The 26,043-nt window shown below is 39.8% G+C and overlaps 1 protein-coding gene across 1 annotated transcript in view; it reads right to left on the reverse strand.

The window, feature by feature from the left end:
- Positions 1-26,043, reverse strand: part of Ddx1 (ATP-dependent RNA helicase Ddx1) — a 100,900-nt gene that overhangs the window by 7,693 nt on the left and 67,164 nt on the right. Inside the window, exon 8 of the mRNA XM_070089352.1 lies at positions 21,938-22,039. Coding sequence (XP_069945453.1) covers positions 21,938-22,039 — 102 coding nt within the window. The remainder of the gene's footprint in view (positions 1-21,937; positions 22,040-26,043) is intronic.

Below are 26,043 nucleotides of genomic sequence, written 5' to 3' on the forward strand. Positions count from 1 at the left end.
TACTGGGAACGCTTGGAAGCACTTGTACTCGTTGGAATGCAGGAGGGAGAGATATATCATAATCTACACTTGGAAAATCTTGGAAGGAATGGTCCCAAACCTGCACACAGAAATCACTCCCTACGAAAGTAAAAGACTGGGCAGGCGATGCAAAATGCCCCCAATAAAAAGTAGGGGCGCCATTGGTACACTAAGGGAAAACACCATAAGTCTCCGGGGCCCAAAACTGTTCAACAGCCTCCCATCAAGCATTAGGGGAATTGCCAATAAACCCCTGGCTGCCTTCAAGAGAGAGCTGGACAGATACCTAAAGTCAGTGCCGGATCAGCCGGGCTGTGGCTCGTACGTTGGACTGCGTGCGGCCAGCAGTAACAGCCTAGTTGATCAGGCCCTGATCCATCGGGAGGCCTGGTCATGGACCGGGCCGCGGGGGCGTTGATCCCCGGAATAACCTCCAGGTAACCTCCAGGTAACAATCACAACCACCCTCTACCACCATCACTACCACAATCACCACCACCATCACAACCACTACCACCCTCCACCCCCATCACTACCACCATCACAACCACTGTCACCCTCTGCCACCATCACTACCACAATCACAATCACTACCACCCTCTACCACAATCACTACCACCATCACAACCACTACCACCAGCACTACCACCCTCTATGAGTAACAAAGGCAGACCGGGTTGCAAACACACGAGCAGCCACATCCCACACGCAGGCGGACATGTCTGGTACAGACAATTTCCAAGCAGATGTATGAAAACAGGGAAAATTTAGCTGAAAAAAGTGGTCAAAAACTGAACTGTACGATAACCGGACTGGACAAAAACCGGGGTTCCATTGTAATATGAAAAACATAGTTTAACCCTTTGACTGTTTTGGTCGTATATATACGTCTTACGCGCCACTGTTTCGGACATACAGTGGACCCCCGCATAGCGATATTAATCCGTGCAAGAGAGCTCATTGTTATGCGAAATTATCGTTATGCGAATGAATTTTCCCCATAAGAAATAATGGAAATCAAATTAATCCGTGCAAGACACCCCAAAGTATGAAAAAAAAACATTTTTACCACATGAAATATTAATTTTAATACACAAACTGAAAAAGGCATGCACAATTACATGACACTTACTTTTATTGAAGATCTGGTGATGATTGATGGGATGGGAGGAGGAGAGAGTGTTAGTGTTTAGAAGGGGAATCCCCTTCCATTAAGACTTGAGGTGTCAAGTCCTTTTCTGGGGTTACTTCCCTTCTTCTTTTAATGCCACTAGGACCAGCTTCAGAGTCACTGGAGGTCTGTCGCACAACATATCTGTCCATAGTGGCCTGTACCTCTCGTTCCTTATGACTTCCCTAAAGTGTTTCACAACATTGTCAGTGTAATAGTCACCAGCACGGCTTGCAATAGCTGTGTGAGGGTGATTTTCATCCATAAAGGTTTGCACTTTCAGCCACATTGCACAGATTTCCTTAATCTTTGTAGTAGGCAATTTCTTCAATTTCTCTCTCCCCTCCTTCGAACCAGTTTCCTCAGGTCTGGCCTCTTGCTGTTGAAGTTGATCTATCAGCTCATCAGTGATTAGTTCTTCATTGTCCTCCTCCACCAACTCTTCCACATCATCCCCATTAACCTCCAACCCCAAGGACTTTCCCAATGCCATAATGGATTCCTCAACTGGCATAGGATTCTCAGGGTTAGCCTCAAACCCTTCAAAATCCCTTTTGTCTACACATTCTGGCCACAGTTTCTTCCAAGCAGAGTTCAAGGTCCTCTTAGTCACTCCCTCCCAAGCTTTACCTATAAGGTTTACACAATTGAGGATATTAAAGTGATCTCTCCAAGTCCCTTAGAGTCAGTTGAGTTTCTGAGGTCACTACAAAGCACCTTTCAAACAGAGCTTTTGTGTACAGTTTTTTGAAGTTTGCAATAACCTGCTGGTCCATGGGCTGCAGGAGAGGAGTGGTATTAGGAGGCAAAAACTTCACCTTAATGAATTTCATGTCCCCATAAAGTCGCTCTGCCACGTCTGTAGGGGCATTGTCTAACACCAAGAGGCACTTAAGTTCTAATTTCTTTTCAGTTAGGTAATCTTTCACATTGGGGGCAAATGCATGGTGTAACCAGTCATAGAAAAAGTCCCTAGTGACCCATGCCTTACTGTTTGCCCTCCACAGCACACACAAATTAGCCTTGAGGACATTCTTTTGCCTGAACGGTCTGGGAGCTTCAGAGTGATACACTAATAAAGGCTTCACTTTGCAACCACCAGTAGCATTGGAACACATCAACAGAGTAAGCCTGTCTTTCATAGGCTTATGTCCAGGGAGTGCCTTTTCCTCCTCAGTAATGTACGTCCTGCTTGGCATTTTCTTCCAAAACAGGCCTGTTTCATCACAATTAAACACTTGTTCAGGTTTCAGTCCTTCACTGTCTATGTACTCCTTGAATTCCTGCACATATTTTTCAGCTGCTTTGTGGTCCGAACTGGCAGCCTCACCATGCCTTATCACACTATGTATGCCACTACGCTTCTTAAATCTCTCAAACCAACCTTTGCTGGCCTTAAATTCACTCACATCATCACTAGTTGCAGGCATTTCTTTAATTAAATCCTCATGCAACTTCCTAGCCTTTTCACTTATGATCACTTGAGAGATGCTATCTGTTTTTCATTTATCCACACCAATAAGAGTCTCTCAACATCTTCCTTCACTTGCGATCTCTGTTTCGAAAACACAGTTAAACCTTTGGCAAGAACAGCTTCCTTGATTGCCTTTTTGTTGCCCACAATAGTAGCGATGGTTGATTGGGGTTTACTATACAACCTGGCCAGCTCGGAGACACGCACTCCACTTTCATACTTATCAATGATCTCTTTCTTCATCTCTATAGTAATTCTCACCCTTATTCCTGTAGGGTTGGCACTAGAAGCTTTCTTGGGGCCCATGGTCACTTATTTTGCAGATAAAATCACCAGAAACACTGTAATAATACAAAATGTTCCGATTGTATGCTTGGATGTTACCGCGGAGGCTGGCTGGTAAACAATGCCACCAGCGGAACATGTGAGGCTGGCTAAGGGTGCACATTAGACGCGTCTCAGACGAACAGCGTTGAGCGGGGTTTTTAGCGGTATGTGAGGCAAAATCTTAGCGATAAAATGTAGCGGTATGCGGATTTAACGTTATGTAAGGCCAACGGTATGCGGGGGTCCACTGTATTAATACGTGTAAATTCTAGCGGCTTCAAATCAAGTAGGAGAAAGCTGGTAGGCCAACATGTGAGAGAATGGGTCTGTGTGGTCAGTGTGCACCACATAAAAAAAATCCTGCAGCACAGTGCATAATGGAGAGAAAAAAAAACTGACCGTTTTTTTGGATTAAAACACCGACTTTGAGGTGTATTTTCAAATAGTATTTATTGTTGTATTCTTGTTTTCATGGTCTCATGTGATAAAATGGAAGACATATTACAGAAATAGAGATGATTTTGATTAGTTTCACAATGAAAACAACCTTGAAATTGAGCTCAAATTAGCGGAAATGTTCGATTTTTACCAATGTTCAGGAGTAAGCAAATCACACCACACGTCCAATACACATCAACTGCGGAGTCTAATATTCTTTCACTAGTGCACCGATATTATTTATACCATTTTTACAATAATGCATTAGTCTGCATAACAGTAAATTTTGTATTTTTTGTATGAATAAAAAATCAAAATAGGAAGCAATAGTAATATAAGAGGGGCCTAGAGACGTGACTAATGAACAGAGGATATGTTATTTTAGTGCCAAGAATGTCTACATTGTTTATTCTGGACCCTATTTTGAAATTGGCATCTTTTTTAGTTTGTGTGAAATTGGCCAAATTGCCAATTTCTGACCACTTTATTAGGTAGTTCAAATTGAAGGAGGGGTGTTAATGTTGCAGTTTAAAAACTGTAGTGTAAAGCACCCTTCTGGCAAGACAGTGATGGAGTGAATGATGGTGAAAGTTTTTCTTTTTCGGGCCACCCTGCCTTGGTGGGAATCGGCCAGTGTGATAATAAAAAAAAAATAAATTGGTAAATGGGCAGTTTCGTGTACTCAACTGATAGAAAAAATGGAGTTCTAAAGAAACAGCTATGAGTTTCGTCAACTGGAATAACGGAATTGGCCAAAAACAGGGCTCAAAGTCGGAGAAACTGCTGATGCGTATATGTCCCCGAGACCGCTAACTTCGCGGGAACATAATTCCGTGAATTTTCGACCAAATTTCGTACTTTTGGTGTCGTTGCCATCAGAAAAAGATTCTCTATCATTTCATAAGAAAATATATATATATATATATATATATATTTTTTTTCAAAAAATTTTGTGACATAGAATGACAGTTTCAGAAAGGGGCTTGTGACAGTCAAAGGGTTAATAAAAACTTTGGAGATATAATCAAATACGTAGTATATGCTGCACTTTAGTGACTAACAAATTTTCCTGCAACAAGAAACACTGCCTCATCTGGCTGTTTTTCTGACTATCAACATTCCTACAACAAGAAACACTGCCTCATCTGGCTGTTTTTCTGACTATCAACATTCCTACAACAAGAAACACTGCCTCATCTGGCTGTTTTTCTGACTATCAACATTCCTACAAGAAACACTGCCTCATCTGGCTGTTTTTCTGACTATCAACATTCCTACAACAAGAAACACTGCCTCATCTGGCTGTTTTTCTGACTATCAACATTCCTACAAGAAACACTGCCTCATCTGGCTGTTTTTCTGACTATCAACATTCCTACAACAAGAAACACTGCCTCATCTGGCTGTTTTTCTGACTATCAACATTCCTACAACAAGAAACACTGCCTCATCTGGCTGTTTTTCTGACTATCAACATTCCTACAACAAGAAACACTGCCTCATCTGGCTGTTTTTCTGACTATCAACATTCCTACAACAAGAAACACTGCCTCATCTGGCTGTTTTTCTGACTATCAACATTCCTACAACAAGAAACACTGCCTCATCTGGCTGTTTTTCTGACTATCAACATTCCTACAACAAGAAACACTGCCTCATCTGGCTGTTTTTCTGACTATCAACATTCCTACAACAAGAAACACTGCCTCATCTGGCTGTTTTTCTGACTATCAACATTCCTACAAGAAACACTGCCTCATCTGGCTGTTTTTCTGACTATCAACATTCCTACAACAAGAAACACTGCCTCATCTGGCTGTTTTTCTGACTATCAACATTCCTACAACAAGAAACACTGCCTCATCTGGCTGTTTTTCTGACTATCAACATTCCTACAACAAGAAACACTGCCTCATCTGGCTGTTTTTCTGACTATCAACATTCCTACAACAAGAAACACTGCCTCATCTGGCTGTTTTTCTGACTATCAACATTCCTACAACAAGAAACACTGCCTCATCTGGCTGTTTTTCTGACTATCAACATTCCTACAAGAAACACTGCCTCATCTGGCTGTTTTTCTGACTATCAACATTCCTACAACAAGAAACACTGCCTCATCTGGCTGTTTTTCTGACTATCAACATTCCTACAACAAGAAACACTGCCTCATCTGGCTGTTTTTCTGACTATCAACATTCCTACAACAAGAAACACTGCCTCATCTGGCTGTTTTTCTGACTATCAACATTCCTACAACAAGAAACACTGCCTCATCTGGCTGTTTTTCTGACTATCAACATTCCTACAACAAGAAACACTGCCTCATCTGGCTGTTTTTCTGACTATCAACATTCCTAGAACAAGAAACACTGCCTCATCTGGCTGTTTTTCTGACTATCAACATTCCTAGAACAAGAAACACTGCCTCATCTGGCTGTTTTTCTGACTATCAACATTCCTACAACAAGAAACACTGCCTCATCTGGCTGTTTTTCTGACTATCAACATTCCTACAACAAGAAACACTGCCTCATCTGGCTGTTTTTCTGACTATCAACATTCCTAGAACAAGAAACACTGCCTCATCTGGCTGTTTTTCTGACTATCAACATTCCTAGAACAAGAAACACTGCCTCATCTGGCTGTTTTTCTGACTATCAACATTCCTAGAACAAGAAACACTGCCTCATCTGGCTGTTTTTCTGACTATCAACATTCCTACAACAAGAAACACTGCCTCATCTGGCTGTTTTTCTGACTATCAACATTCCTACAACAAGAAACACTGCCTCATCTGGCTGTTTTTCTGACTATCAACATTCCTACAAGAAACACTGCCTCATCTGGCTGTTTTTCTGACTATCAACATTCCTACAACAAGAAACACTGCCTCATCTGGCTGTTTTTCTGACTATCAACATTCCTACAACAAGAAACAATGCCTCATCTGGCTGTTTTTCTGACTATCAACATTCCTACAACAAGAAACACTGCCTCATCTGGCTGTTTTTCTGACTATCAACATTCCTACAACAAGAAACACTGCCTCATCTGGCTGTTTTTCTGACTATCAACATTCCTACAACAAGAAACACTGCCTCATCTGGCTGTTTTTCTATCAACATTCCTACAACAAGAAACACTGCCTCATCTGGCTGTTTTTCTGACTATCAACATTCCTAGAACAAGAAACACTGCCTCATCTGGCTGTTTTTCTGACTATCAACATTCCTAGAACAAGAAACACTGCCTCATCTGGCTGTTTTTCTGACTATCAACATTCCTAGAACAAGAAACACTGCCTCATCTGGCTGTTTTTCTGACTATCAACATTCCTACAACAAGAAACAATGCCTCATGTCACTGTCCTCTCACTTTCTATTTGCTATGTTTTTATGCTGACATTTATAAAAATTCTCAGTGTCTACATATTGTAAAGTGGTACTGTGATTTATTTTATTATGTTATTTATGTAACAATACATAAATAACCCGCATACAGGAGACAAATTTAGTAATATATACAGAAGGGGTTACTAGGTCCTTGCTCCTGGCATTTGTCACCTCTTATGACATGCATGGCTTATGGAGGAAGAATTCTGTTCCACTTCCCCATGGAGATAAGAGGAAATAAACAAGAACAAGAACTAGCAAGAAAATAGAAGAAAACTCAGAGGGGTGTGTATATCTATATGCTTGTATATACATGTTTAGTGTGACCTAAGTAGGAGTAGCAAGATGTACCTGAAATCTTGGTATAAACCTTGGTAATAAATACCGACAAGTTGGTTTAGAAAGACACGTAAGCAAACACTATAACATATTTATTAGAAAACGTTTCGGTCCTGGGACCGAATATAGTGTTTGCTTACGTGTCTTTCTAAACCACCTGAAATCTTGCATGTTTATGAGACAAAGATAGTACCAGCAGTCCTACCATCATGGAGACAAATTCATGATGACATAACCAGTCATAAATTTTAGTCTCAAAAACTCAGGTTATTTGTGTATTATGTACCTTCCTTCATAAAACTCACTTAAAAATTTATTTATACAACATAATGCGCAATTCCGAAACCCTCAAACTGCAAGCAATTAAAACAAATTTTTTTACAGAAGTATAAAGAAAAAGAAACTGAATGGAACTAGTGAATGAAATCTGGGCAGCGCTGCATCCTTGCAATTTTATTATGTATTGATATGTAATGAATTGAAACCTTATTCTCACCAGATGCCAAATTATGCATGGCAATACTCTGTTTGTATCATCTTATTCCAAAATAAATACAGTGGACCCACGCTTAATGATCACCTCCTAATGTGACCAATTATGTAAGTGTATTTATATAAGTGCATTTGTACGTGTATGTTTGGGGGTCTGAAATGGACTAATCTACTTCACAATATTCCTTATGGGAACAAATTCGGTCAGTACTGGCACCTGAACATACTTCTGGAATGAAAAAATATCGTTAATCGGGGGTCCACTGTAATTTTATTGTATTTAATAATACAGTATTTATGTATATTTTTAACACATCGGCCGTTTCCCACCAAGGTAGGGTTGCTCGAAAGAAAACCTTTCACCACCATTCATTCCATCAATGTCTTGCCAGAGGTGCGCTTCCACTGCAGTTATAAAACTGCAACATTAACACCGGTCCTTCAGAGTGCAGACACTGTACTTCCCATCTCCAGCCTGCCGGTTTCCCTGAATCCCTTCATAAATACTACCCTGCTCACACTCCAACAGCACATTAAGTCCTAAAAACCATTTGTCTCCATTTGCTCCTATCTAACATGTTCACACATGCTTGCTGGAAGTCCAAGCCCCTCACACACAAAACCTTCTTTACCCCCTCCCTCCAACCTTTCCTAATCCAACCCCTACCTTGCCTTCCCTCCACTACAGATTAGATTTATATACTCTCTCAGTCATTCGAATTTGTTACATCTTCTCTGCAAGTCTGAACCACCTCAACAACCCCTCTTCAGCCCTCTGGATAATATATTTGGTAATCCCACAGCTCCTCCTAATTTCCAAACTACGAATTCTCTGCATTATATTCACACTACACATTGCCCTCAGACATGACATCTCCACTGCTCCCAGCCTTCTCCTTGTTGCAACATTCACCACCTATGCTTCACACCCATATAAGAGCGTTGGTATAACTATACTCTCATACATTCCCCTCTTTGCTTTCATGGACACAGTTCTTTGTCTCCACAGACTCCTCAGTGCACCACTCACCTTTTTCCCCTCGTCAATTCTAAGATTCACGTCATCTTTCATAGACCCATCTGCTGACACGTCCACTTTTAGATATCTGAATACACTCACCTCCTCCATACTCTCTCCCTCCAATCTGATATCCAATCTTTCGTCACCTAATTTTTTTGTTATGCTTATCACCTTACTCTTTCCAATATTTACTTTCCAAATCTCCCAAAAGCAGTGTCATCAGCAAAGAACAACTGTGACAACTCCCACTTTGTGTTAGATTCTTTATCTTTTAACACCAAACCTCTTGCCAACACCCGAGCATTCACTTCCCTTACAACCCTATCTATAGCACCAATGGTGACATATGACTTCACACATCCTTGTCTAAGACCCACTTTTATTGGGAAATAATCTCCTCCTCTCCTACATACTCTAACCTGAGCCTCACTATCCTCATAAAAACTTTTCACTACTTTCAATAGCCTACCACTAATTCCATACATTTGCAATATCTGCCACATTGTCCCCCTGTCCACCCTGTCATATGCTTTTCCAGATCCATATATGCCACAAACACCTTTTTACCCTTATCTAAATACTGTTCACCTATATGTTTCACTTTAAACAGTTGGTCTACACACCCTCTACCCTTCCAAAGCCTTGTTCATCTGCTATCCTACTCTCCGTCTTACTCTTAATTCTTTCAATAATAACTCTACCGTACACTTTACCAGGTATACTCAACAGACTTATTTCCTTATAATTTTTGCATTCTCTTTTGTCCCCTTTGCCTTTATACAAAGGAACTATGCATGCTCTCTGCCAATTCCTAGGTACCTTACCCTCTTTCATACATTTATTAAATAAAAGCACCAACCACTCCAAAACTATATCCCCACCAGCTTTTAACATTTCTATCTTTATCCCATCAATCCCAGCTGATTTACCCCCTTTCATTCTACCCACTGCCTCGCGAACTTCCCCCATACTTAGAACTCGCTCCTCCTCACTCCTACAAGATATTATTCCTCCTTGCCCTATACACAAAATCACAACTTCCCTATCTTCATTAACATTTAACAATTCCTCAAAATATTCCCTCCATCTTCCTGATACTTTTAATTCTCCATTTAATAACTCTCCTCTCCTATTTTTAACAATCAAATCCATTTGTTCCTTAGGTTTCCTCACCTTAATAATCTCACTCCAAAACTTTTTCTTATTTTCAACACAATTTGTTGATAACATCTCGCCCACTCTCTCATTTGCTCTCTTTCTACATTGCTTCACCACTCTCATAACCTCTTTTTTCCTCTCCATATACTCCTCCCTCCTTGCATCACTTCTACTTTGTAAAAACTTCTCATATGCTAACTTTTTCTCTCTTACTATTCTCTTTACATCATCATTCCACCAATCGCTCTTCTTCCCTCCCGCACCCACTTTCCTGTAACCACAAACTTCTGCTGAACACTAACACTTAAACCTACCCCATACATCTTCAACCTCATTGCCTATACTCCCACTAGTCCATCTATCCTCCAATAGTTGTTTATATCTTACCACAACTGCCTCCTCTAACTTACAAACCTTCACCTCTCTCTTTCCTGCTGCTTCCATTTTCCTTGTATCCCATCTACCTTTTACTCTCACTGTAGCTACAACTAAAAAGTGATAAATTAGACACATGTGCAACATTTGGGTATCTTTAATGATGAAATGTTTTGCCACACAGTGGCTTCGTAAGTCCATACAAAGGAGAATGGTGAAGAACAGGAGGAGTTTGAGGTAATCAGTTCCTCAAACTCTTCCTCCTTGCCCTTATGGACTGATGAAGCCACTGTGTGGTGAAATGTTTCCTCATTAAAGATACCCAAATGTTGCACGTGTCTAATTTATCAACTTGTCGGTTCTCTGAACCATTCATCTACATTCCTTTCTGACACAGCAACATCTTGGGAACTTATTACAGGGAATTCTTCAACTTGCCTAACCTTTGGGCATGATCTACTTCCACATTTGTCAAATGTGATACCACCTACGACTGCTGCACCTCTCCTGCCTACAGCACATAAGCCACTTCTTTGCACATATGCTGTATTCTTTTCAAGATTGATGGACTGATCACATCAACTCCTCCTGTTCTTCACCATTCTCCTTTGTATGGACTGATGAAGCCACTGTGTGGCATATACTGTTTCCATATACTATTTAGCATCAACTGTTGAACCTTTATACTTAGCATCTACATAAAACTTAAAGTATAGTCTAAGACTCTAAGTTGTCCTTCCTTCTTCAGATATCAGACATTGTTTCATGACCCTTTCACTGTCGGGACTCTCAAAATTAAGTGCTGACACTTGAGTTTTTAGAGAAAAACTTCTGAATGGTAGAGAATATTTTTCTAAAGGTAGTAATACCAAAGTAGGTAGTAGGTTGGTTAGTAGACAGCAACCACCCAGGGAGGTACTACCGTCCTGCCAAGTGAGTGTAAAACGAAAGCCTGTACACTGTTTTACATGATGGTAGGATTGCTGGTGTCTTTTGTCTGTCTCATAAACATGCAAGATTTCAGGTATGTCTTGCTACTTCTACTTACACTTAGGTCACACTACACATACATGTACAAGCACATATATACACACCCCAAACCATACCCCCGGCCGGGATTGAACCCGCGGTGCAATCGTGTCATTACGATTTCTTGAGTCATATACACACCCCTCTGGGTTTTCTTCTATTTTCTTTCTAGTTCTTGTTCTTGTTTATTTCCTCTTATCTCCATGGGGAAGTGGAATAGAATTCTTCCTCCGTAAGCCATGTGTGTTGTAAGAGGCAACTAAAATGCCAGGAGCAAGGGGCTAGTAACCCCTTCTCCTGAATATATTACTAAATGTAAAAGGAGAAACTTTCGTTTTTCCTTTTGGGCCACCCCGCCTCGGTGGGATACGGCCGGTGTGTTGAAAGAAAGAAGAGTAATACCAAAATACAAAATCTGATGGAAAACTATGGAAACACACAGGTGCAAAGTCGGTAGTCTGGGCACAATTTATGCAGTGGTGATTCCTTCCACTATGAGCCCTATTTTAACCCTTTCACTGGCCAGACCTCTGAAATTAATATTGCCCCTAGTGTTCACTTTGAAAAAAAATCTGAAATAGTAGAGATTCTGATGTCTAGTTACGCATAGCAATTTTTCTGTCTGAGTCCTATATTTAAGCCAATTCCATTGTTTTAATCAACCAAGTTCTTAGCTATTTCACTAGTATACCTTATTGAGCACAAGAAACTGACATTCAACTATTTCAACTACCCTACAGAATTAAGTGATTTGGTCAATTTTACATAAAATTAAAAATACCAATTTAAAAATAGAGTCCAAAATAAACAATGTAAATATTTCTGGCATTAAAACATTTCCTTTATATACAGTGGACCCCCGCATACCGTTGGCCTTGCATAACGTTAAATCCGCATACCGCTACATTTTATCGCCAAGATTTTGCCTCGCATACCGCTAAAAAACCCGCTCAACGCTGTTCGTCCGAGATGCGTCTAATGTGCGCCCTTAGCCAGCCTCACATGTTCCGCCGGTGGCATTGTTTACCAGCCAGCCTCCGCGGTAACATCCAAGCATACAATCGGAACATTTCGTATTATTACAGTGTTTCTGGTGATTTTATCTGCAAAATAAGTGACCATGGGCCCCAAGAAAGCTTCTAGTGCCAACCCTACAGCAATAAGGGTGAGAATTACTATAGAGATGAAGAAAAAGATCATTGATAAGTATGAAAGTGGAGTGCGTGTCTCCGAGCTGGCCAGGTTGTATAATAAACCCCAATCAACCATCGCTACTATTGGTGGTACAGCTGCTGCTGCTGCTGTACCACCATCAGCTGCTGCTGCTGCTGCTGTAGCACCGTCAGCTGCTGCTGCTGTTGTACTACCGTCAGCTGCTGCTGCTGCTGTTGTACCACCGTCAGCTGCTGCTGCTGCTGTAGTACCGTCTGCTGCTGCTGTAGCACTGTCAGCTGCTGCTGCTGTTGTACCACCGTCAGCTGCTGCTGCTGCTGTTGTACCACCGTCAGCTGCTGCTGCTGCTGTAGTACCGTCTGCTGCTGCTGTAGTACCGTCTGCTGCTGCTGTAGCATCATCTGCTGCTGCTGTAGCATCGTCTGCTGCTGCTGTAGCACTGTCAGCTGCTGCTGCTGCTGTACCACCATCAGCTGCTGCTGCTGCTGCTGCTGTAGCACTGTCAGCTGCTGCTGTAGCACCGTTGTTGGTGTGGCTTATTGAGAATACCAAGAAACAATTAACCCCAGAGGATTTGCCACCCAGGATAACCCAAAAAAGTCAGTGTCATCGAAGACTGTCTAACTTATTTCCATTGGGGTCCTTAATCTTGTCTCCCAGGATGCAACCCACACCAGTCGACTAACACCCAGGTGAACAGGGAAAAATGCCTGGAACTAGTGCTCATATTGGTGAATTTAAAGCCAGCAAAGGTTGGTTTGAGAGATTTAAAAATCGTAGTGGCATACACAGTGTGATAAGGCCTGTTCTGGAAGAAAATGCCAAACAGGACCTACAGTACTCAGGAGGAAAAGGCACTCCCAGGACACAGTGTCTCATCAGTCATTGCTGCATCTTCAATAAAGGTAAGTGTCATTTATTCTTCATTTAGTAGAGTAGTACATGCACAATATATATTGTGCATGTACTACTCTACTATTGTGCATGTATCCTTCTCTTTGTGTGTAGGAAAATGTATATTTCATGTGGTAAAATTTTTTTTTCATACTTTTGGGTGTCTTGCACGGATTAAGTGGATTTCCATTATTTCTTATGGGGAAAATTCATTCGCATAACGATAATTTCGCATAACAATGAGCTCTCTTGCACGGATTAATATCGCTATGCGGGGGTCCACTGTATTGGTCATCAAAATGAACTTACTGTTCATTCCGAATTCTTTTTCACATAAAAATTGAAGATATATTGTATTTCTCTGATAAAATATAACCAGGAATGATTGGTTATGGTTTATAGTGTCCCAATAATTGAATAAGACCTATTAAAAACCCAAACATTTTCGCTACTTTGATCTCAGCGATAATCTACTTTCGGTACTGAGACCAATCAAGATCATCTCTGTTCAGTAGTACGTCTTCCATTCTATCAAATGATACCAAGAAACAGCCAACAAAAGCATAAAAATCATCCAAATAAACACCTCTCAGTAACTATTTTAACTCTTTCAGGGTTGAGAAAATGATCTCGTATTTGCTCTCAAGATAAAAAAAAAAAAAGAAGAAATCTTATGAAATGACAAAATCTTTTTTCTAAGGTAACAAAACCAAATGGTTTTTCCCTCCCACAAACCAAACTGTGTTAATTTTACTAAGTGTTGTATAAAATTATGCAACAATTTTTCAATAGTGTAATAACCAAAACATGCCAAATAAATCTGTGTAATATGAGGGTCTACTGTATACTCAGGTATAACGTAATACCTCATTTAGTATAGCAAGTCCTGGTGTGAAGGTATACTCTGGTTTAATGAAATATCTCATTTGTTATAGCAAGTCCTGGTGTGCAGGTATACTCTGGTATAATGTAATGCCTCATTTGGTATAGCAAGTCCTGGTATGCATGAATACTTTGGTATAACCTGATACCTCATTCATTTCACTGTGGTTTTTCATCAAATAACTACAAGTTGACCATCCCTGATCCAGCTCCAATGGGATCTGTAGGGTGCCGGATTAGTGATTTTGCCAGATTACCGAATGGTTAGGTTAGAATACACTTAACCCAATGACGATATTTATGCATCGGCAATTTCACCCACTTTACACCCTAATTTTGGCCCATTCCACTGTTCCAGTCAACCAAACTCAGTTATTTCGCTAGTATTCCTTCTATTCTGTCGACTGAGTATGTACAAGAAACCGCCTATTTACCTATTTCAGCTACCCATTAATGTGGTCAGAAATTGGTAATTTGGACAATTTCACACAAATTCCAAGAGATGCCAATTTCAAAATAGGGTCCAGAATAAACAATGCAGACATTCCTGGCACACTAAAATAACATTTTCTCTGTTCATTAGTCATGTCTCCAGTCCTCTCTTATATTACACTTTCTTTCCATTTTGAATTTTTATTCACACACAAAAAAAGATTTACTGTTATGTAGACTACTGCATTACTGTAATAATTGTACAAAAAATGTCAAGCCATTCATGACTGCATATCAGACTGGCCATTTGGACACATATTGGACGGTGACATCATTTCTTTACTCTTGAATATCAGTGAAAATTGAACATTTCTGCTGGTCTGAGCTCAATTTCAAGGTACTTTCTTTTGTGAAACAAATCAAAATCATATCTATTTCTGTAATATATCTTCCATTCTATCAAATAAGATCAAGAAAACAAGAATACAACCATAAAAACTATACAAAAATACACCATAAAGTCAGTTTTATACCAAAAACACAGTCACAGTTTTTTCTCATTATGCACTGCTTGCTGCAGGATTTTTTTAGTGCACACAGGTTATCCGAGTGAGGTGAGCTCATGGCAGCCGACAGTGGCTTCACTAATGTCATTGTTTTCTAGAAAATACCTTAGAAGTAAAATGATTAACAGTTTTATTGATATTTTCATAGCTGACAATGTACGGTGTATGTGCTTTACACAATGAGAAGCGTTTCTTTTATTTTTTGGAACCATGTCTACAGCTAAAAGTGAGCACGTTATAACAATAAATGGAAAAAAAAGAAATTGGAATGACTTATGCAGTAAGTAGTGCTACCAAACAGTAGTGGCAGATTGATGTGGCAACCCCGGAAATTTGAAATTATGCTAGCCGAAATTAGTGCTGGATTACTGATGGAACTGGATGACTGACTGCCAGATTAGTGATGGCCAACCTGTATTACTGCTGGTTTCCACAATTATCTTTCTTCTGTTTCTCTTCAGATGACTAATTCCTGAAATTTGATTTGACTTACAGTGGGCATTTCTGGCATCTGTAGTTACTTGTATATTTTGTTTTTCTTTCTAAGATGCAATGCCTGTGTACTTTTTTTTTAATTACACCATTTCACTAATGTCATTGTTTTCTAGAAAATACCTTAGAAGTAAAATGATTAACAGTTTTATTGATATTTTCATAGCTGACTCATGATTAGTCATTTGAAAAAAAAATTCCTTGTTGGCACTGGCCACTGTGTTTTACATGAAAGATGCTGATCTTCAGAGTGATGTCTTGACAGGTCTGCTGTGTAGCTCCTTATGAACTCAACTAGCATGTTTTTGTCACCAATGCATCAAAATTCCACAGTATTTCAAAATTTTTGTCCAGAGCTTCAAACGTAATGGTTACACCCTGAAGTAACCATGAACTACGTGAGCTTACCTTGCTCTTACTTTGCACTTCACCATTATTATACTGACATATGTTTGACACTGCAACAACAGTCAGTCTCTTGTTACAAAAGACCTGCAACTTCAACATCTCATCACCTGTAACATCTTTACCATTTTCTGTTCCTCATCTCTGGAAGTATAAAAGGCTCCATTCTCATGCTGCAGCTTTGCACTGTTTACCAACATGAAGCTTAACACCTTAATATAACACCTTAACACCTCATACATAATCACTGTCTTTGCAGAGGTGCTCAGATGCAACAGTTTAGATGTCCCTCCAAACTGCCAATATCCTAAACACCTCCTTTAAAGTGCAGGCATTGTACTTCCCATTTCCAGGACTCAAGTCCAGCTAACAAGTCTCCCTGAATCCCTTCACAAAATATTACCCTGCTCACATTCCAACAGCTCGTCAAGTCCCAAAAAATATTCGTCTCCATTCAGTTTTATTGAACACACTCACACATGCTTGCTTGAAGTCCAAGTCCCTCGCCCATTAAATTATAATGGACAACTTTTACAAATTTTGAAAGTTTCTAGTTTTTTTTTTTTTTCAACAAGTCGGCCATCTCCCGCCGAGGCAGGGTGACCCAAAAAGAAAGAAAATCCCCAAAAAGAAAATACTTTCAACATCATTCAACACTTTCACCTCACTCACACATAATCACTGTTTTTGAAGAGGTGCCCAGAATACAACAGTTTAAAAGTATATACGTATAAAAAATACACAATATATCCCTCCAAACTGCCAATATCCCAAACCCCTCCTTTAAAGTGCAGGCATTGTACTTCCCATTTCCAGGACTCAAGTCCGGTTATATAAAATAACCGGTTTCCCTGAATCCCTTCACTAAATATTACCCTGCTCACACTCCAACAGCTCGTCAGGTCCCGAATACCATTTGTCTCCATTCACTCCTATCTAACACGCTCGCGCACGCTTGCTGGAAGTCCAAACCCCTCGCCCACAACACCTCCTTTACCCCCTCCCTCCAACCTTTTCGAGGACGACCCCTACCCCACCTTCCTTCCCCTACAGATTTATACGCTCTCCATGTCATTCTACTTTGATCCATTCTCTCTAAATGACCAAACCACCTCAACAAGCCCTCTTCAGCCCTCTGACTAATACTTTTATTAACTCCACACCTTCTCCTAATTTCCACACTTCGAATTTTCTGCATAATATTTACACCACACATTGCCCTTAGACAGGACATCTCCACTGTCTCCAACCACCTCCTCGCTGCAGCATTTACAACCTAAGCCTCACACCCATATAAGAGTGTTGGTACTACTATACAGTAGACCCTCAACCAGCGATGGCATCGATTAACGATAAATCTGACTAGCGATACATTTTAACGCAAAAATTTTGCCTTGACTAGTGCTTAAAAACCCGACCAACACTATTCGTTCCGTTCGAGACGCGTCCACTTTGGCCTGAGCGTGCCTCACTTGTCCCATGGGTGCCAGTGTTTACAAGCCAGCCAGCCACTGCGGTCGCTTCCAAACATACAACTGGAACATTTCATATTACCACAGCCTTTGTAGTGACTGCACCTGCAAAGTAAGTCACCATGGGCCCCAAGAAAGCTTCTAGTGCCAACCCTACAGCAAAAAGGGTGAGAATTACTATGGAGATGAAGAAAGAGATCATTGCTAAGTATGAAAGTGGAGTGCGTGTCTCTGAGCTGGTCAGGTTGTATAGTAAACCTCAATCAACCATCGCTACTATTGTGGGCAAGAAAACGGCAATCAAGGAAGCTGTTTTTGCCAAAGGTGCAACTAAGTTTTCGAAACTGAGATCGCAAGCGATAGAAGATGTTGAGAGACTCTTATTGGTGTGGATAAACGAGAAACAGATAGCACCTCTCAAGCGATCATATGTGAAAAGGCTAGGAAGTTGCATGACGATTTAATTAAAAAAATGCCAGCAACTAGTGATGTGAGTGAATTTAAGGCCAGCAAAGGTGGTTTGAGAGATTTAAGAAGCGTAGTGGCATTCATAGTGTGATAAGGCATGGAGAGGCTGCAAGTTTGGACCACAAAGCAGCTGAAAAGTATGTGCAGGAATTCAAGGAGTACATAGACAGTGAAGGACTGAAACCTGAACAAGGAAATGTGTGCAAAGTGGTTTGAAGTGCAAACCTTTTTTGATGAAAATCACCCTGACACAGTTACTGCAAGCCGTGTTGGCAACCTGTACACTGACAATGTTGTGAACCACTTTAGGAAAGTCATAAAGGAACGAGAGGTACAGGTATCTATGGACAGATATGTTGTGCGACAGAAGTCCAGTGACTCTGAAGCTGGTCCTAGTGGCATTAAAAGAAGAAGGGAAGTAACCCCAGAAAAAGACTTGCTACCTCAATTGCTAATGGAAGGGGATTCCCCTTCTAAACACTAAGAAGATCAACAGTCTCCCCTCCTCCCATCCCATCAATCATCACCAGATCTTCAATAAAGGTAAGTGTCATGTAACTGTGCATGTCTTCTTCAGTTTGTGTGTATTAAAATTAACATTTCATGTGGTAATTTTTTTTTTTTTCAATACTTTGGGGTGTCTTGCACGGATTAATTTGATGTCCATTATTTCTTATGGGGAAAATTAACTTTATTAACAACTATTTCGATTAACGATGAGCTCTCAGGAACGGATTAATATCGCTGGTTGAGGGTCCACTGTACTTTCATACATTCCCTTCTTTGCCTCCATAGATAACATTTTTTGCCTCCACATATACCTCAATGCACCAATCACCTTTTTTCCTTCATCAATTCTATGATTAACCTCATCCTTCATAAATCCATTCGCTGACACGTCAACTCCCAAATATCTGAAAACATTCACTTCTTCCATACTCCTCCCCAATCTGATATCCGATTTTTCTTTATCTAAATCATTTGATATTCTCATCACCTTATGTTAAGCAATAAATAGCAGCTAATATATATTTCTGTTAGAGAAACCTTTAAAAATCTTCAAATATAAATTGAAGAATCTTTCCATGTTGTCTGACATCTGTGTTATGGTGAAAATTCAAGCCAACCTTGAGCAAATTGTAATTATTAAAATTACAATACATTAATTAAGAACAATTTTTTTTACACCAGGAACCAAACAGAAGTTTTTTAGGGGATCAGACCAAATATCTTACATTTCTCCCCACACTTAAAATAAGTACAGGTCCTCCATCACAAATCCGGCATCACTGGGACCTGTAGTGTGCCGGATTACTGAGTTTGCTGAATTACAGAGTGGTTAAGTTAGAATACACTTAATAAAATTAACCAACTTGACTTACACAGTTCATTGAACATTGGCAAAAATCGAACATTTCCGCTACTTTGAGCTCAATTTCAAGGTACGTACTTTTCGTCATGAAAGCAATCAGAATCATGTCTATTTCTGTAATATATCTTCCATTATATCAAATGAGTCCAAAAAATGAGAATACAACCATAAAAACCATACGAAAATATACTGCAAAGAGGCAGCTAATGGCTGAGAAGTGAACTCCCTTATTTATCGTCCGTCATTTTTATTTTTGTTGTATGTTAAGAAGCATCTTTCTATCATACACTGCCCAAGTTTCAATGAGATAGCCCAACAAACAACCGAGAAAAAAAAATATTTACCAAAAATTATATATGGCAAGCCCAAGCCAGGTACTAGAAATAAGTCACTTGGACTTTTCTGGGTTATCCTAGGTTCTCTATACATACGCTGCTATGTATGATAATCTATGTAACTGTATTTGTGTATATCTGAATAAACTTATTTACTTCTAGTCTGTCAACTGAGTACAAGAAACCACCCATTCACTTATGTCAACTACCCAATAAAGTGGTCAGAAATTGGCAATTTGGCAGATTTCACACAAATTTCAACAGATGCCAATTTCAAAATAGGATCCAGAATAAACAATGTAGACATTCCTGGCACTAAAATAACATTTTCTCTGTTCATTAGTCACAGCTCCAGACCCTTCTTATATTACTCTTGCTTATCATTTGGAATTTTTATTCATAAAAAAAAAAAAAAAAAAAAAATAGAAGATTTACTGTTATGCAGACTACTGCATTATTGTAATAATTGTATAAATAATGTCAACCCATTCTTGACTGCGTACTGGACTGGCAGGCGGACAGGTATTGGACGGTGATGCCATTTGTTTACTCTTGAGCTTCGCTAAAGAATAGAACATTTTCGCTACTGTGAGCGCAATTTCAAGGTACTTTTCGTCATGAAAGCAATCAAAATCATATCTATTTCTGTAATATATCTTTCACTCTATCAAATGAGACCGAAAAAAATGAGAATACAACCGTAACAACCATACAAAAATATACCGCTAAGCGGCCGCTAATGGCTGCGAAGTGAACTCCGCTATTTATGGTCTGATTTCTTTCATTTTTGGTGTACGTGAAGAAGTATCTTTCCATCATACATTGCCCAAGTTTGAATAAGATAACCCATCAAACAACTGAGAAAATAATAATAATAATATCTTTATTTACTACACATACATGTACAAGGTATACAGACCTAGCTGATATCAGTAAGTTTATTCAGGTATACACAAATACAGTTACATAGAATTATCATACATAGCAGCATGTGTGTAGAGAACCTGGGATAACCCAAAAAAGTCAGACACAGTGACTTATTTCCATTGGGGTCCTTTTACCTTATTATTATAATATAAATGTTATAATATTTTTTTATTCTATAATGAAGATAACATCTTATTATCATACCAAAAAGACTATCTACTACACGAGGGTCATTAAGACTATCTACAATACGAGGGTCTCTATCTACAATACGAGTGACATACTACTGTATAGAAAGGCACTTGTTATGCTGAGTATTTCAAGAAAATTAGGTCAGTGTCCCAGGATAACACCCACACTAGTCGACTAACACCCAGGTACCCATTTACTGATGGGTAAATATAGACAACAGGTGTAAAGAAACACGCCTAATGTTTCTACCCTGGCTGGGAATCGAATATTTACCAAAAATCATATATGGCTAATCCAAGCCAGGTACTAAAAATAAGCCATGTTGACTTTTTTTGGGTTATACTAGATTCTCTACACATATGCTGCTATGTGTGATAATCTACAGAGAAAATAACTTTTTTGTTTCATGTTTATGGTGGAGTATGAGTGTATATCATAGTTAGCCCTGTGCTATACTCCGTTTTCTCTAATATAAGCCACCAAGACAAGGATAGGAGAATGGTATTTGTTTACCATGTCCTCTCCATACCTCCGTTGAACTGCTCAGTGTTATGCCAAATATTATTCATTCTGGAGTATTTAACATGTTTTATGTTATTTATATTGTTTCTTATGTCATATTAGATCAATTGTGATAGGCAAATAAGCTGTAGTGTTGATATTAGCGTAATAATAAAGCATACTCTCCTGCTTCATGAGACTGAGCTCATGACAACTGACAGCGGCTTCAAAGCCACCTTATCTTTAATGGATAATGTACTGTGTAGGTGCTTTACATAATGAGAAGCATTTTTTTTATTCATTGGAACAATGGCTAGGGCTAAAAGTAAGCAGGTTAAAACAATAAATGGAGAAAAAGAAATTGGAATGACTTATGCAGCAAGTAGCGCCACCAAACAGTACCAGCAGGTTGGTGTGGCGACCCTGGAAATTTGAAATTATGCTAGCCAAAATTAGTGCTGAATAACTGAAGGAACCGAATAACTGATTGCCAGATTTGTGATGGCGGACCTGTACTGTTTTAGTGCCTAGTGAACATGACAAAATCTGCAAAAACAAAGACTTATTACTGTTCATCAGAACTAACCTGTGGCTCATTGTACCAAACACAGCAACCACCTTCCTTAGTCAATCTTGTGTTATAACAATTTCGCCCACGAGTTGCACACCATTCTCCATGGAACCACACCTGAAATACAGCAATACCTCAATATGTTGACAGTTTAATACAGACAGTATGTAAAGTATTATTTTGTTAAGCAGATTTTGAGAAATATAATTACATTGACCATTATTACAGTATAAGGAAATTTTAAAGTTTCATAAAAATTCTTCAGATAGGACTATTATTATCATCATTAAGATTATTATATTCATGGGGAAGTGCTAAACCCCTAGGGGTCATACAGCACCTGGGAGAATGGGAGTCATACAGGTTCAATCAATAGAAAGGGACGTCAGGTCCAATATCTTGGATCAAGAGCCCCTTGCCAGCAACAAGGAATCTCCCAAGACAAGGAGGTTATTATCTATATTCAGCAAATATTATCTGAATGTACATTAACTGTGACTGTAGTATAGGTTTACAATCTATGTATAATAGGTCCATTTTCCTGCCCATGCTTCAGAATCAAGACTAAGGCACTTAACACCAGCTCCTGAGTTGAGGGACTTGTTATCTCAACTTCAAATGTCTTCACATACTCTATATTGAATTGATAAAGTTGCTGGTTGGCCAAACATCTTTATTTAAAGATAATCAGGTGGTGCACATCTTTCCAATTCCTCAGGGATTGTTTAGTCTGTATAAATTGTTTTGTTTTAAAGGCAAGTGAATAGTGGTGATATTCAGGATCTTTGTCAATACTCTCATGTTTGTGTTCTCCTTTTGTGTGTTAGTTTCCCTTCCCAGTTAATGTCTCATATTGTTTTAAAACTATCTTGTCAAAAGGAATTTTAGTAATATTCATGATTACAAAGGTTCGAGAACTGGGCTGATCTTTTGCCACTGCTTATGTTTCATTTAGTGATGCCATTAAATTTGTTCTTATTTGCTTCAACTAGGAAAACGTGGGTCAATAATCTTGAAATAGCTAATAGCAGAAGAGAAGAGATGAGAAGAGACCACATTATTAAGAAAGACTGCTTCTGGAAGCATGTCTAAAGTTCACATTCAGACCTCAAGCAATCATTAGGTTATTTTTAATAAGTGCAGGTCACTTTAGTCTATCTTTTTTTTTTTTTTAACATGTCGGTTATGTCCCACCAAGGCAGGGTGACCCCCCAAAAAAAGAAAAAACTTTCATCATTCAACACTTTCACCATAACTCATACATAATCACTCTCTTTGCAGAGGTGCTTGGAAACAACAGTTTGGAAGTCCCTCCAAACTACCAATATCCCAAACCCCCTCCTTTAAAGTGCAGGCACTGTACTTCCCATTTCCAGGACTCAAGTCTGGCTAACTGGTTTCCTTGAATCTCTTCACAAAATATTACCCTGCTGATACTCCAACAGCTCATCAGGTCCCAAAAACAATTCATCTCCATTCACTCCTATCTAACATGCTCACACACGCTTGCTGGAAGCCCAAGCCACTCACCCACAAAACCTCCTTTACCCCCCCTCTCTCCAACCTTTTCAGGGATGGCCCCTACCCTGCCTTCCTTCCCCTGCAGATTTATACTCTCTCCAAGTCATTCTTTGTTCCATTCTCTCTAAATGAGCAAACCACATCAACAGTCCCTCTTCAGCCCCCTGACTAATACTTTTAGTAACTCCACACCATCTAGATACCCATCATTTACACAACCCAGGGCAGCATGGGTTTAGAGCAGGACGCTCCTGTCTGTTCTAACTACTGGACCACTACGACAAGGTCCTAGATGCTTTAGAAGACAAACAGAATGCAGATGTAATATACACAGACTTTGCAAAAGCCTTTGGCAAGTGTGACCATGGTGTAATAGCACGCAAAATGCAATGCGTGATAAAGGAGTAACAGGAAAAGTTGGCAGATGGATCTATAATTTCGTAACAAGTAGAACACAAATAGTAGTAGACAAGAGAGTAAAGTCTGAGGCAGCTATGGTGAAAAGCTCTGTTCCACAAGGCACAGTACTTGCTCCCATCTTGTTCATCCTCATACTGGGCATAGGCAGGGATATGAGCCACAGTGCCATGTCTTCCTTTGCAGATGACACCTGAATTTGCATGACAGTATCCTCCATTGAAGACACTGCAAGGCTCCAGGCGGACATCAGTCAAAACTTTAACCCTTTGACTGTCGCAGGCCCCTTTCTGAAACTGTCATTCTATGTTGCAAAATACAGTGGACCCCCGCATACCGTTGGCATCACATAACGATTAATCCGCATACCGCTTGCTTTAATCGCTAAAATTTTGCCTCGCATACCGCTTAAAAACCCGCTCACCGCTGTTCGTCCGAGACGCGTCCAATGTGCGCCTTAGCCAGCCTCACATGTTCCGCCGGTGGCATTGTTTACCAGCCAGCCTCCGCGGTAGCATCCAAGCATACAATCGTAACATTTCATATTATTACAGTGTTTTTGGTGATTTTATCTGGAAAATAAGTGACCATGGGCCCCAAGAAAGCTTCTAGTGCCAACCCTACAGCAATAAGGGTGAGAATTACTATAGAGATGAAGAAAAAGATCATTGATAAGAATGAAAGTGGAGTGCGTGTCTCCGAGCTGGCCAGGTTGTATAATAAACCCCAATCAACCATCGCTACTATTGGTGGTACAGCTGCTGCTGCTGCACTGTCAGCTGCTGCTGCTGCTGTAGCATCGTCTGCTGCTGCTGTAGCATCGTCTGCTGCTGCTGTAGCATCGTCTGCTGCTGCTGTAGCACTGTCAGCTGCTGCTGTAGCATCGTCTGCTGCTGCTGTAGCATCGTCTGCTGCTGCTGCTGCTGTAGCATCGTCTGCTGCTGCTGTAGCATCGTCTGCTGCTGCTGTAGCATCGTCTGCTGCTGCTGTAGCATCGTCTGCTGCTGCTGTAGCATCGTCTGCTGCTGCTGTAGCACTGTTGTTGGTGTGGCTTATTGAGAATATACCAAGAAACAATTAACCCCAGAGGATTTGCCACCCAGGATAACCCAAAAAAGTCAGTGTCATCGAAGACTGTCTAACTTATTTCCATTGGGGTCCTTAATCTTGTCTCCCAGGATGCAACCCACACCAGTCGACTAACACCCAGGTGAACAGGGAAAAATGCCTGGAACTAGTGCTCATATTGGTGAATTTAAAGCCAGCAAAGGTTGATTTGAGAGATTTAAGAATCGTAGTGACATACACAGTGTGATAAGGCCTGTTCTGGAAGAAAATACCAAACAGGACCTACAGTACTCAGGAGGAAAAGGCACTCCCAGGACACAGTGTCTCATCAGTCATTGCTGCATCTTCAATAAAGGTAAGTGTCATTTATTCTTCATTTAGTAGACTAGTACATGCACAATATATATTGTGCATGTACTACTCTACTACTGTGCATGTATCCTTCTCTTTGTGTGTAGGAAAATGTATATTTCATGTGGTAAAAATTTTTTTTTCATACTTTTGGGTGTCTTGCACGGATTAATTTGATTTCCATTATTTCTTATGGGGAAAATTCATTCGCATACCGATTATTTCGCATACCAATGAGCCCTCTTGCATGGATTAAAATCGGTATGCAGGGGTCCACTGCATTCGAAAAAAAATTATTTTTTCTTATGAAAATGTTAAGATTATTTTTCTGAGTGTTTTAGTCCAATTTTTTTTTTTTTGCCATCAGTACTTACCGAGATATAGAGCTGTGAAGTTTGCAGAAAATGAACCACGTATGGCAACAGCGGCGACTGCCGCTCACCCGGTAAACTTTAGTTTACTTGTATTTGAAGTTTTTTTTTTTTTTTTTTTTACTATTTTATTTTTTCACATAACTTATGTGGCCTATGAGGCCAAAGTAAGGTGCAATGTACATATATATACACTCATTGTATACAACACAATAAGCACACAAACATAATTATCAATATTGTTTACAAAACTTGTTTACAAAAACAAATACAAAATTTTTTTTATACTATTGTTCTATAATATATATACCAATGTATAGTGACCGAACATATTCCTAGAAGTTCTGCAGCTTGTGGAACTCTTTGAAACATGTTTTCATACACAATGGTGTT

The sequence above is a fragment of the Cherax quadricarinatus genome, chromosome 2 (assembly GCF_038502225.1).
Source record: "Cherax quadricarinatus isolate ZL_2023a chromosome 2, ASM3850222v1, whole genome shotgun sequence".
NCBI classification, from domain to species: Eukaryota; Metazoa; Arthropoda; class Malacostraca; order Decapoda; family Parastacidae; genus Cherax; species Cherax quadricarinatus.